At 45.2% G+C, this 14,703-nt stretch overlaps 1 protein-coding gene across 3 annotated transcripts in view; it reads right to left on the bottom strand.

Annotated features, from left to right (window-relative positions):
• The window catches only part of LOC138566577 (galactosylgalactosylxylosylprotein 3-beta-glucuronosyltransferase 1-like), a 327,890-nt gene that overhangs the window by 305,916 nt on the left and 7,271 nt on the right, over nt 1-14,703 (bottom strand). The window contains exon 1 of one of the 3 annotated variants that reach the window (XM_069644078.1): nt 9,075-9,155. The exons of the other annotated variants lie outside the window; for them this stretch is intronic. Within the exon in view, the coding sequence (XP_069500179.1) occupies nt 9,075-9,147 (73 nt within the window). The 5' untranslated portion in view covers nt 9,148-9,155. Of the gene's footprint in view, nt 1-9,074; nt 9,156-14,703 lie in introns of those variants that run through there. 3 annotated transcript variants of the gene reach the window in all.

The following is a 14,703-nucleotide window of genomic DNA, read 5'->3' as shown; positions in this document are numbered from 1 at the left end:
TGGATGGTGTACGTTTGACTTCACATGTAATGTGCAATTTACAATCTAAACATATTTGTGGATGGGTGCATGCATGTGTGTGTGTTTCCATCTGCTGGCACACGTATCTTTAAATGTGTATAGGCCTGCACAATATTAATGCACCTGTGTGTGAGTTTTGCTAAACCTGGATATTTCTCTCCAGTTTACATACGTGCGCAGTTTTAAAGGGGCCTGCATGTGATGCTTTCAATCTTTTTAGATTTCTGGGCTGGAGATGTACTATTCTCCAGAAACAGAAAATTAGTTCAGAATCCCCTTCTCTCCCACATTGCACATGACTCTGCTTATGTATTTACAGAACATGGAATGTAGAGGATTTGTAGTTCAAACAGTTATTAATGAATAGAGTAAATTCTTTCTACATGCATTTGATTGCACACACATACAGACTATGCTATGGGCTAGAATGGCTGCATGACACATGATATAATTCCAGGCAATTGTACTACCTTTGTACTATTAACCATCCTGACTCTGGATCAGTTTCAATGACTACCTATAGTCACAACTAATATTTGACTTTAGCAAGGCAATCCCACTTTAAAGTGGCAGCCAAACATGTTTTCCATATTGAATTTCGTTTTCACTGCAAAGTGGAATGCACCTAAAAGAAAACAGATTTCACTCTTTAATTGATATATAGAATGAACGTAAGGATATTAACATCTGTGTCTTCCCTCATTTTGAATTTCAACACCTTTCCATTCCCCATCCTTTTCCGTTCCCATATTTTACCCTGACAAAAGTTGGACAATTTTAGGGAATGGGTAGAGGTTTCTTTTGATTTACCTTTTAAGGTGTAAAAACTAGCTAGTGACCCAGTCAGATAAGCATTATCCTGCCAGCAAAGCCTAATTCTGTTGGCCTTTTAGAATCAGTTACCAGCCATTCTCCAGGTAATTCTCTGGCTTCCTTCTCTCAATGGACAGTTCTTGGGGACCGGTCTGCATCTGGTAAGGGTCACTTCTCTTGTTCTGCAATCTCTAGTCCATACTCTCCTGTCTCTTTCTTGCCCAATATTTCATAATCCATCTGTCTGTCCCATGGGTACGCTATTCTTACAAGCCTTAATCCCACCACTCCTCTTATCATAAAGGTACCGTTTCCCAGCTGCCTTGCCAGAAAGGAGGGGGCATGCTACTCTTTCCAAAAAGAAGTTAAGTTTATTTGTATGCTCTAACTTCTGACTCATTGGTTTTACCTTGATATAAACGTATATGTTTAATTTCTGCACATCAAGGCCAACAGTTTGATATGTTAGATGATGGAATTCTGATAATTTGTGACAATTATACACGTTTTTGTCATTTTTAAGCAATTTCTAAAATGACATGCAATTGCGTTATAAGATTCTGACAGAGCTTCCTTTTATCCATAACATATCACAAGCTCAAATCAATTGATGCTTGCATGGCAATGCAAGGATAATTTTGTTTTTGCACATTTAAAATTAGATTTTTGTTAATGTAAGACATTTGGATTTCTTTGGTGCATTATTGAAACAGTTCTCTACAAGAGGGCTGAGATGACACACCGCCTAAGTGATCCCTTTCCACTTATTTAAATTAAAAGGTTCTACATATTCTAAATGACGTTTAACCTTCACTAATCCAGGCAGATGGCTGGAATCGTGCATCTAAATGTCAATGACCCTTTATGTTGACCCCCCACTGATAATGGATTCCGTTTATGAGTTTTTGTGAAATAAAGCCTGATATGATATGATTTGATCGTTTATTTATATAGCGCCTATACATATTGTGTTTCAAAGCGCTTCAAGGCAAGGGAGGGAACAAGGGAAAATACAATGATATTCTTACAGGCCATGAAAAGTAAGGATGTGAAATTAACTATCGGACTCGGTATGATGACATTTCAGATAGTGCAAGAGCTAAGACATAGATAAGGAAGGGGGGAGGGGAAAGGAAATGGAAACAGACAGGCGACTACCGTACTAGGCCTGACAACATTTCTGGTAGAGCCAGAGAAAACAAAAGGTGAGGGGGAGGGGTGCAGAAAGAGAGGGGAGGAACAAAACAAGCTACTATCGTACTAGGCCTGACAACATTTCAGATAGTGTTGGAGGGGGGAGGGAATAACTAAGGGGTGGGGGAAGGAGACAGGCGAGGTTGCTATCATACTAGGTCCAGGGACAATTCTGATAGAGTAAGTGAATAGAAAAGAAGGAGAGGAGATAGGAAAAGGGAGAAAGGGAGAGGAGGAGAGAACAGAGAGTAAGCAGTCAAAAAGAGTGGAGAAGCAAGAAGGGAGAGCAATATGATTGCAGAAGTCAATAGTAACACATAATGTTGCAAGCTTGAATACAAGATGAGGATGGGAACAGCATGATTCAGGGCCACCATGAGACATGTGACATCGATTTGAAGCAAGGCCTGGTGCCATGAGTGAATGCCTTAAAGCAATTTACAATTTTAACATGACCCTCTCTGTGTGCCCCTAAGAGTATCTGGTATTACCATAATCCTGTAATTATCTTCTTACCGGGACCAACTGGACTGGAGGCCCCGAACTCTTTATTTAATCATTTATTTATTTGAATTAGTTATACATTTGAAGGAGCGCACTTAACTCTTGGGTGTCTAGGCGCTAGTTGCAGAAGATAAAAAAGTTGCGCTGATAGAACAACAGATAGCAGGAGGTTGATTCTGTTAATGAAACAGGTGAGTTGTTAGTCTTTTCCAGAACAAGTTGTATGCCTACACGTGAGAATGGAAATTTAAAATACAATTTGATTCGGTTTTTTCAGTACAGCTCTTTTGAGTTTAATTTCTTCACTTATAAATGCAGACCTATCTTTTCAATGTACTTCATACTTCATAAAATAAAAGTAATAGCGTTTCCATTACTATCCTTGAGATTCAAAAAATATAGTTCAAATGCATTACCTAAATGGCAGAATGGAACACATTATATATTCTCATTGTTGACTGGATTACGCCTTTTGCTGTAATGACATCATCTGTGCATATGTTATTCATATTGGAAAGATATTTGAAGAAATCCAATTATAATAGTTTAGTTAAATGGCTTGTGGTATCCCTTGCAAAATGATTACTTTAATTCTGGGCATACCTTTCACATGTACACTGGTTTATTCTTGGAAATCAAAAGGCAGTACAGTTTTGTTTGCTCAAAGCTGCATCTCAAATGAATAATATCCTGTGCTTTATGTTTTGGGCTCACAATTTCATGCACAACAGTGATATGTTTTGCCAAGATGTTTTGTGTACTCCACAACACATATGATGAAAATACACTTCTGATACATTTTCTGTGAGTTTCTCTATAGCTGAAAGAAAACATGTCCCGTACAAGGGTATTATGTAGTCTGGCTTTTAAAATAATTGACTTGAAGCGTTTATTTAAAACATTTGGATGCGCTCTGCAATCTAATAGGTGTCCATTTTTAATGTGATACCAACAATAGGCTGAAATCCCTGGTAAGCCCCACAGTCATACACTTTATTTCTCTCGCTCTTGCCTGGAAGGCCTTTGCTCTCTTATTCAATTTAGGCCTTATCTTTATCATAAAATGCCCGATCGAGTATATCAGCATATGAAAATGTAGCATTTGAGCCAGACGGTTTACATTTCATACATGTACGCAATTTACATCTCATTCACATCTTATTTACATATGTTAATCCAGATCAAAATGTGTCCTTTGATGTGAGTTTAAAGCACTGTACTTGTGTGTAATGTACATTTCATACACGCGCATGTCCAGTTCATAATCAAGATGTGCATTCATTTAGTGCATATCTTATAGCCCTTCTATACGTAGTGGACTGGGAGGCATAAGAGTGTTGTGTAAATGCATGTGTCATAAGAACATGCGTTGTAAGAGTGTGTGATGCAAGGCTTATGAGTCTCTGGTGTGTCAGTGGCTGACGTGTGTATGATTTATGAGTAGCATATGAGTGTTTGGTATTAAGTCATCTGAAATGCACATGTGCTATACATTGCCTATATGTATGAAAACTCACATAAAAGTGAGGTTTTATTTTCATGTGAGTTTAGGAAGCATATATAAGTGTTACAGTTTGTTAATGTAAGCAGTTAATATCTACCATAAGTTTCATATACAAATGAAAAAATACTTTAAAATCAGTCCTGTCTTTGATGTGAGTTTTCATTTGTATATTAGTATACATATATAAAATGAACCTCTTATACACATAAATGCACAGTTCGTATAGCAGATTGATTTTGAACTTATGTAATAATAGCATTTATTGCAAGAGCATGTGCTATGAATATGTGTTGTGGGGAGCATGTAGCAAAAGAGCACATGACGTAAGTGTATGTGTGTCCTAAGAGTATGTGTTGTAAGAGAGTGTATGGAGTAAGAGTGCACGGCTTAAGAGCACATGCTGTAAGTGTGTGTCATGAGTGAGGGTGTCTTAAGAGTGTGTGCTGTAAGATGATGTGTTGTAGGAGCATGTGTTGTAAGAGTGTGTGTCAAAAGAGTATTTGTTCTAAGCAAGTGTGTCGTAAGAATATGTCATAAGTGTTTGTCTCATAAGCGTAACAAAAATGGGACATATAAGAGTACTATATAAATATATAAAAATACATTATTAAGTAGTCACTGGAGGAAGTGATGGGGTCAGATAGGGGGAATGGGGTAGAGGGCAGGAGGAGCTCCAGCCTTAGCTATAAGGGAAGTTTAAGCCGAGTTTTGAAGAGAACCACTGATGTGCTGGCTTTCATTGTGATGGGTAGTGGGTTCCAGTGGAGTGGGGCAATGTAACACTCACCTGATTCCCGTAGAGGCGCCGGTCTTGACTGGGCGTATGCCGTATCTTCAAAGGTGATGTGTAACACACGGCTGGCTCTTTGGGCTGGACCTCTGTGCACTGTATGTCTGACTCGAAGGGTAAGATGTCTGCAGATAGAAAATATGGGATTAATGAACTGGGTTATTGAATGTCTCGCTCTTCTTCCCTTTCTCTTCTCCTGTAGAACCCCAAAGGTCAACGCTCTCACCTTAGGTAAGTGAACGCCGTGCTCTCCATCTGCCTCGGGGCAGGGTGCTGTAACCAGTTTCTTCACTGGATAAGGGGAGCAGGCCTCTTGACTTCAGAGGACTGCTGTCCGTCGTTTACTGCACGAACGGTAAGTTTCGAGTAATTCTAATGTCTTTAAAAGTCTTTAGTAATGATGTCTCTTGTTTTGCAGGGTTCCGGTGATGGCGGATGACGGGCTGAAGTGAGTTGAAGATGGAGCCCGTGTGATGAATAGAAGCGCCTGGAAGCACGTAAGTAAGCGCTTGTTGCCTGCTTCACGATGCGCTCTAACTGTCTTTTTATTTTGCAGGTACAAGTTCGGAGCGGCTGCAGGGTGCCGGAATACCCACTGGGTTAGATGTGGAAAGGAGTAATGGCACGTGAGTATTAAAGTTCCCCAATGTCTTTAAACGCACCTTGTTTTGTCTTTCAGATGCGGGATGCAGCGCCGAAGGCCTCCGGAGCGTGCGAAGAGTTGGTGAGCTTTTGTCTTTCAGATGCCGGAATGCAGTGCGAAGACCTCCGGAGCGCACGAAGAGTAGGTAAGCCTTTGTCTTTCAGATGCCGGAATGCAGCGCGAGGCGTTGATGACAGCCGATGGACAGGGTAAGTGAAGCGCTGTCACTGAAGACCGTAATGCTAACCTGTTCTTTCTTGTCTTTATAGGTGTTGCTGAAGACTGGATTCAGGATGGTAAGCCTTTTTCCTTAGGCCCAGGATCAGATGCAGAAGACACGATGAGCGTTCTGCTGCAGAGGATGCAGAATAACGCAAAGCAAGATTCATCCATCGGGTGTGGTTTAAATAGCCTCCTGTAGTGCTTAGGTGTCTCCTTCCACAGTCACGCCTAGGTAAGAAAAGAGTTCCTGCTTTCCAGAAGAGTTCCAGTGTCCTGAACCTAGGGAGTGGCTCCTGCCCCACCCAACAGGAAAAGTAGTTCCAAACAGAAGAGGATCAGAGGCTCAACTGGCAGGCAAGTAAGCAGCATGGTCTGCTGCAGGTAAGTCCACCCAAGCATTATGAGCCCTGCGCTTCCAGCGCTGGGACTGGGCATATTTATGAGCCTGGTGCCACTGGCGCCAGGACTGGGTCCAAAAGGTCCCAATTGGGACTGGTTGGCCCTCGGAACCTGGGTTATGGATCTGCTTCCAAGGGATTTGGGAAAACCCTGACCTTTTGGAAGCAGAGATCATGACAGTACCCCCCCTCAAGGCCCCTCCCAAACCGGGCTTCTCCGGGGGTTTTGGCTTGTCAGGAAATGTTCGGTGAAATCTTTTGATTAGGCGAGGAGCGTGGACATATTCAGCAGGTTCCCAGGATCTCTCTTGGGGGCCGTAGCCTTTCCAGTCAATTAGGTAAAATAGTTTAGATTTGGAGATCTTGGAGTCCAGAATGCTTTTGACTTCAAACTCGAGTTCTCCCTCAACTAGGATGGGTTTTGGAGATTTAGTTAGTCGGGTTTGAGGTTGCACGGGTTTTAATAGAGAGACGTGGAAGACCGGATGTACAGTGTCGGACTGGGACAAGAAATAGGCCCGGACACCCAAAAAAAAGTGGCCCACCCCTCGCCTCAATAAAGTGGTCCACCCCTCGCCTCAAAAAAAGTGGCCCTCAAACCATCATCCGTGAATCACGTCAATTCACGATTTTACAGAAAATGCTACTTATGGAGGGTTCATGTGTCTGTTACATTACAACACAACTCATAAAATAACATAACTTTGCATACAGTTCTGTGACAGGGTCTACAGCTCCGAGGCAAAGGAATGCAATGAACCAACCACCCCCACTGCGGTTTTGGGACCTGCTGCAAGTCAATGCTTATACAGGGCTCCGCAACCCCAGCATGGAAGGAGGGTTAGGGTGACGATGGTTGAGTTTTTTTGCCTTGCATTCTGGTATCTGTGACCTCCTGCCCCCCTCAATGCGCTTTTTCTGTTACCTATAAAATGCCACAGATACATACATTTGGAAATCTACATTGGGATCGCAAGCATTCCAACATGCCCTCACCCTCTCCATGGCTGCCCAACGATACCATGGCCCAGCGATACCATGGCAACCCCAATTCACTGAAGAGTGAGGGTATTTATTGTGAATTTGCCGAAGCTCGCAGATGTATAGTCCTACACACACTTATTCATAGACCGCATGTTGGTTTGTTGGTCGTTAAAGTACCGCTGTATCGCCCCCCCCCCCCCCTTTACCCTGACGAATCTGTGATTAACTTGGTTTTGGGTTTTCATTCTAGGCGTACACAGAGGACATGTGAATATTGTGTGTTTCCACATTCTGTTATTAAAAGGGAAGGCCACAGGTGGCAGGGCTGTGTTTATAACGTTTCTTTTTCTTGGTTTTCCATCTAGATGTCTGCCCAGGTTAATGCGCTTGCTGCAGGGTTGAATTGAATAATTATTTATATAGCGCTTATTTACAACGTGTTTCATAGCGCTTCAAAGCAGGGAGGGAACATTTGTTGGTGTGGTGTCCATTGCTGTCCCAAGATCAGTATTAGGCCATCTGTGTCTTGGATATATCTGACACCTGGGAAAAACACAAAACTCCTCAGTCGCTGCCCAGCAACGCCAACCAATCCAACTAAGCTCACAAATTAACAACCCCCACCCGCTTTCCTACTGAAAAGCATGTCTCCTATAATGACCTCGCAAACGCTGTCCTCCCTGTGACGCAACACACCGCTCACTCCACTGAAACAGTCAGCATACGCCCATACAATCCAACCCCTACCCCGACCCACCGCAACCAACCTGTCCCACAACAAAAGGGGGCACCCTGAGCAATTGGCGTTCGCACTTCTCACACAGAGCAGAGTTGCCGCTTGGGTAAATGCACCTGCTGTGGCGCGAGACGGATCCAGACTTTAATTTTCCGTTTTTGTGTCATTAATGTTAATGCTGATGTGCTGTAGGTATTGGCCTGTGTCCTCGTTTGTTGCTGGCAACCTATTTATATGTGGTGAGTGTTCTGGATGTAAGTCCAGGCGCTACATAAAGAAGCACTCCAGCGACCAGAGACATGTCAGTTTGTTGTGAGCACTGCATACAGGACCCCACTTGTCTCCCTCCTCATATCACTCACATTTCGCCATCCTTTCCTGTGAAGTGTGCCTCCAGTTTTCTTCTGTATAGTGCCTTGTGTAATGCGCGCCTTGTGTCAAAGAGCTCTTATTTTTGGAAGACACGCGGCACAGGCAGATTTCGGTGAATTGCCCAAGATCACTACATGCGCAGAAAGTGGCCCAATTCCAAAGTGTGGGTTGAAGTAAAGCACATGACTTGTTTTAACGGGCAAGTGCGCCATTCGCCTAGACTGGCTTCTTTTTATTGCGTACTCGCTGCCCAGGCATGCCACCTCTTCCATGTGCAAACATGCAAATGGATGCCCACAGACCCAAGCAACCACACCGCCCCCCACTCCTCCATTGCGGTTAAATGTGTAATCTCTACATGCAGAGGCACTAGTTTTCTTGCCTTCTGGAGATTCGATTGCCCAATGCGGCCTTCTGCCATATAAACTGCGTTCACATTTCTGTGAAGCAACGACATAGCTAGCGCCATAGAAGCCCCACAACCCGTGCACTGCTTTCACATGCACTGATGACTAGGAGCCCGCCAAGTTGCCAACAAAGACCCGACTCCCGCTGCAAGGCCAGTTCGCTTCCCCCAACATTACCCCGAATGTACCCTCTGGACCCAGGCATGCATGCTGCAGCCCATGCCGCCCGGTAGCCACAAATCAATCATTGGCCATGACCATAAAAACATTGCGGTACGATGATCGCACTGACCCAGAGAATGAAACATTAAAACCTTCCCCTGCGGCACAGCGGCCTCCCCGGACAATTATGTACAAATCAATCTACTCCACAAACGTGGCGCAGGTCCGGGGACAAGACAAAGCTTACATATTATTACCGAATAACACAGCACATTAACTGACCAGACCAGACACACAACAGAAATTCCTTTCATCGTTATTTACCTTCGAAGCGTCCCTGCTCCCACCTCCTTGAAAACTCCTTCCTCGACCTCGACCCACAGGATAAACTACACATTTCCACTGTGAACGAATCCGACGGACGAGCATTTGCAGGATGTTACTTTTTTGCAAAACACTGGGAGCGGGCTAGGCTGGTTCCCAATGTTTTGTAAAAAAGGTAACACTCCCACATGCAAAGTGGCTGCTGGCGCCATGGTGTCTCGCGCCAACTCGCTGCCTGCAAATTAATTCATTACAGCCTGGCAGATGGTGCACATCAGAGTGAACATGAAAACATAATTGGAGCGAAGAGAATCTGTAAAAGCAACAGCCCAGGCCTGTCAGTCTAGGTAAACAGAGGCTGCCCAACGTTCGTGTGATGAATGCACAGTTAACACTGCGGTTGACTTTTGATCAATAACTTGAGCCTGACTTATTTACCCGCCTCCTTCCTTCCCTTCTCGGTGTCTGAGGAATGCCATCAGTTTAAAAAAAAATCAATTATTATTACGGTACGGGCTGCACAATTCGTGCTTGAAGCTCCAATGCGAGTCAGCAAGAAGATCTGGTGCACACGCACTGGGAAAGGAGAACAACAAGGTGTATGCGGGCCTGCCAACTAACCTCTCCAGCTCGTCAGAGTGTGTGCACGCCTTCCCCACAGCCTCTGCAGGGAGCACTTTGCTCCTCTCGGCAGGCAGTCAGCACTCAAAGTCTCGCTTCCTTTTGAATGCAAAATTCGAAAGGAAGCGAAACGAAACCGAATGCTAAATGGCCTGCTCTGTTCTCTCACCTCTGTGCACATGGGCGCGCTCCGCCGGACGGGGCCTGTTACTTTTAGGAAATGTTACAAAATAACAACACCACGCCCGCCCAGGCAGCCCTGCGGGCTGGCCCCCCGGCGCCATCAGGCTGATAGCCGAGGCTGACATGAATGATTTATTATGTGTGTGTGTGAAAATCGGCCCCTAAGTGCTAAATAAAACCGGCCCACAGTCCAGTCAGCTCTAATTCTCATCGGCCACGGGCCGATTGGCCGACTGCTCAATCCAACGCTGCGGATGTATCTTCATGTGCGGGGGCAAGTCCAACTTGACCGCTACTGGGTTTACTATGGTAGTGATGGAATAGGGACCAAGGTATCTTGGGTTGAATGTGCGTGGCCCTTTTAGAGGTAGATATTTGGTGGATAACCAGACTTGATCCCCTACTTGATATTGAGGGGCTTCCTTCCGATGTTGATCTGCTCCTTTCTTGTATTGTTCTTTAGCCCTTTGAAGGTGAGAAACAGCTTCCTTAAAGGCTTGGGTGATTGTAGAATGCAGGTAGTCTACTGCTGGTGTTTCAAGATCTTGGAGGGGATCCAACTCCGAGGTTCGAGGGTGACTGCCGTATAAAAGAAAAAACGGGGTTTTCCCAGTTCCCGAATGGACAGAGTTGTTGTAGGCATATTCGGCTATCCAAAGGATGTCTTTCCAAGTTTTTTCAGTTTGTTGCAGCATGCAGCGTAAATACTGTTCCAGAGTTTGATTGGTCCTCTCGGTTTGTCCGTCGGTCTGAGGGTGGTGACTGGTCGATAGTCTCACATCAATTTGAGCCGACCGACAGCAACTTCGCCAAAAATGAGAAATAAATTGACTACCTCGATCCGAAATTAGAACCGAAGGAAAACCGTGCAGTCGGACGATGTTTTCGAGAAATTCTCGGGCCAGAGTTGCTGCTGTTGGCAAGCCTTTGAGCGGAATGAAATGCGCCATCTTGGAGAATAAGTCCACGATTACTAGAATCGTATTGTATCCGGAGCATGGAGGTAGATCGGTGATGAAGTCCATAGAAAGCGTATGCCAAGGGCGAGGTGGGATGTCAATAGGGCGTAAGAGGCCTGCTGGTCTTTCCTTTTGACTCTTGTTTTGGGCGCATACTCCACAGGACATTATAAAGTCTCTGATATCTTTTTCCCAAGACGGCCACCAGAAGTAGCGCTTGATCTTTTCTGAGGTCTTGGCCATACCGGGATGTCCTTCCATTAAAGAATCGTGATAACAAGAGATTACTTTTTTCTGTAAATCTGTGCTGGGCAGGTATAATCGTTCTTGGAAATGCAATAAGTTGTCCTTTACTGCAAAGTCCTTTCCCTGCAGATGCCAATTCTGTATGTCTGCTGGAGTTACAAGTTGCCTGGCTTTATCCTTAACTTCCTCTATGGATTGTGTGGTGATTACACCCAGAATTCTTTGTTCGGGAATGATTGGTACAGGTTTAGGGTTGATCAAATGTTCTTCCACTCCCATCCGAGAAAGCGCATCAGCTTTACCGTTTTTTGTACCAGGTCGATAGGTAATTATGAAGTCAAACTCGGCAAAGAATAATGCCCAACGGAGTTGTCTAGAGGATTGGGCTTTTGCGGTTTTCAAATATTGCAGGTTTCGGTGATCCGTAATCACAGTAACCGTGTGTCGGGCCCCCAGCAGATAATGCCGCCAAGCCTTAAAGGCAGACTTGATAGCCAGAAGTTCCTTGTCAGTAATCGTGTAGTTGATTTCAGGAGGCGAGAATTTGCGGGACCAAAATGCCACGGGATGCAACTGATTGGTTACCGGGTCCTTTTGTGATAGAACTGCCCCCATGGCAAGGCTTGAAGCATCAGTTTCCACGATGTAGGGGAGTTCGGGGCGAGGGTGTTTTAAGATTGGTGCAGAGATAAATCTAGTCTTCAAATCCTGGAAAGCTTGTTCCGCCTCGGTAGACCATTCAAAACGTTTGTTTTTCTTTAACAAGGCAGTGATGGGCTGGACTATCCGAGAAAATTCGGGGATAAACCTGCGATAAAAGTTAGCGAAGCCTAACATGCTTTGCACACCTTTTACGGAGGATGGTGATGGCCATTTGAGAACTGCATCGACCTTCTTTGAATCCATACGCACTCCGCGAGGTGATAATATGAATCCCAAGAATTCAACTTCAGTCACGTTGAAAACACATTTTTCCAACTTAGCGAAAAGTTTGTGTTGACGCAATCTTTCGAGGACCATTTTCACGTGTTTCCGATGTTCAGATTCCGATGAAGAATAAACGAGGATGTCGTCAATGTAAACAACAACACACACATCTATGAGTTCTCTGAGGACATCGTTCATAAAATATTGAAAGGCGGCCCGGGGCATTGCAAAGTCCGAAGGGCATGACCTGATATTCAAATAGCCCATATTTGGTGCGGAAGGCCGTCTTCCATTCATCGCCCTCTTTTACTCGTACCAAGTGGTAGGCTCCTCTAAGATCCAGCTTTGTATATATGCATGCTTTTCTGACTTGGTCCAGGAGTTCAGGGATCAAAGGTAACGGATATCTATTCTAGACAGTGATCTGGTTCAGGGAGCGATAATCTATACAAGTTCTAAGGTCTCCTTCCTTTTTTGGAACGAAGAACAAAGCTGAAGAAGCAGGGGACTTGGAAGGACGAATAAACCCATTTGCCAGGTATTGATCCAGGTATTGTCGAAGGTGATGGTTCTCAGGCTCGGTGAGGGCATAAATTCTACTACAAGGAGGAGTAGATCCAGGTATCAGGTCTATCTGGCAGTCATAAGACCTATGAGGAGGTAGAGAGTTAGCCTGATCCTTCCGGAAGACATCTTGGTGTCCTAGGTATTCGGGAGGTAACTGGGGAGTCTCTGAAGAAATTGCTGCCAGTGCAACACCAGGTGGAGGGTGACAAGTAGAGACACATTCTGGAAACTGGACCGTTCTTGATCGCCAATCGATCAGAGGATTGTGTTTCTCTAACCAAGGTATTCCTAGAATAATCTGAAACTGAGGAGCCTTGATCACATCGAACACGATCTTCTCATGGTGTCCATCTTGACTTACTAGCGTCACTTCTTGAGTGGTATGTGTTACTGGTCCGGAGGCTATCTCCGTTATATCCACCGTACTAATGACGTCCTTTACAGCCTTGGGACAAAGAGTTAGATTTGTTGTGATGTGCATGTGAAAGCTGGTGATGTCATGTGGAGTGTTGCCTTGTGAATGTCGGAATGTTTACCAGTGCCTCTGCCAGAGTAATAGGAGGTAGCGCCTCCGCCAGAGTAGTTGGAGGTAGCGCCTCTGCCAGTGTGATTAGAGGTAGTGCCTCCGCCAGAGTATTTGGAGGTAATGCCTCCACCAGTGAAGTTGGAGGTGGAGCCTCTGCCAGTGTATTTGGAGGCAGCGCCTCCGCCAGTGTAATAGGAGGTAGCACCTCCACCAGAGTAGTTGAAGGTAGCACCTCCGCCAGTGTGATTGGAGGTAGCGTCTCCGCCAGAGTATTTGGAGGGAGCGCCTCCGCCAGTGTCATTGGAGGTGGCGCCTCCGCCTGAGTATTTGGAGGTAGCGCCTTCACCAGTGTGATTAGAGGTAGCGCCTCTGCCAGTGTATTTGGAGGTAGCGCCTCCGCCAGTGTAATTGGAAGTAGCGCCTCCGCCAGAGTATTTGGAGGTAGCGCCTCTGCCAGTGTAATTGGAAGTAACGCCTCCGCCAGAGTATTTGGAGGTAGCGCCTCCGCCAGTGTAATTGGGTAGCGCCCCGCCAGGGCCCCAGTGTAGTTGGAGGTAGCACATCCGCCTGAGTAATTGAAGGTAGCGCCGCCGCCTGTGTAATTGGGGGGTAGGGCCCCGCCAGAGTATGTGTAGGTAGCGCTTCTGCTTGTGTCATTTGGTAGCGCCCTGCCAGAGTATTTGGAGGTAGCGCCTCTGCCTGAGTAATTGGAGGTAGCGCCTCTGCCAGTGTGATTGGAGGTAGTGCCTCCGCAAGAGTATTTTTAGGTAGCGTGTAGCGAATCTGCTAGAGTATTTGGAGGTAGCGTATCCACCAGTCCGATTGGAGATATCTCCCCAGATGCTTGAAGGTGTAGGTGGGTGTGTAGGGTTAGTGGCCTACAGAAGTAGGGAGAGTGTCCCTAAGAATTGATATTCCCCATGCTGGTGATGGATGTGGAAAGGAGGGGAATATGCTGTGGTGTGCTTGTCTGTGTGTGTTGACGTTTGAGAAGAAAGGAGATATGTTGTGTCTATTTGATGTATCTGTTTGGGTGCAGTGTGAATCAGTAAAGGAAGATGTGTTATATCGTGCCTGAGTGTGTTTGTAATGTTTATCAGTAAAGGAAGGAGATGTGTTGTGATGTGCATGTGAAAGCTGGTGATGTCATGTGGAGTGTTGCCTTGTGAATGTCGGAATGTTTACCCAAGGATTCCACACCCAGCCAGTTAGAGCTCCCCAGCCTGGGTGATGGGATCCAGTGTTATGTCCTGTCCACTTATGTATATAACTTCATGTAACTGTGACTTAAGTACTTGTAATAAACATATAAGTAATCCCAAGAAGCCTGGAAGTCACTTTACAACAAGATTCATCCTCAAAACCATTTCATGATCCACATAATTGCCGATGGCACCGCTGTCGACGTAAGCTTCAATTGCATGTAATCGATCCGGATTATCAGGGCTAATGAGGACCATAGGTATCACGAAATGCGAGGTCACGGAACTGGTTTTCACGCTCGGCAAGAGGACCTCTATTCTTGTCGGGCGAGGTCGTTTCCCTGCTCAGAGTTTGTAACTTTGATAACTGCAGCTCCTACTGCCTTCTTGGCAGTTTC

This window comes from Ambystoma mexicanum, chromosome 2p, assembly GCF_040938575.1.
Source record: "Ambystoma mexicanum isolate Mex_15411 chromosome 2p, UKY_AmexF1_1, whole genome shotgun sequence".
Lineage (NCBI taxonomy): Eukaryota > Metazoa > Chordata > Amphibia > Caudata > Ambystomatidae > Ambystoma > Ambystoma mexicanum.
Note: the sequence above shows the minus strand (reverse complement) of the source record. Positions and strands in the feature narration are given on the sequence as shown.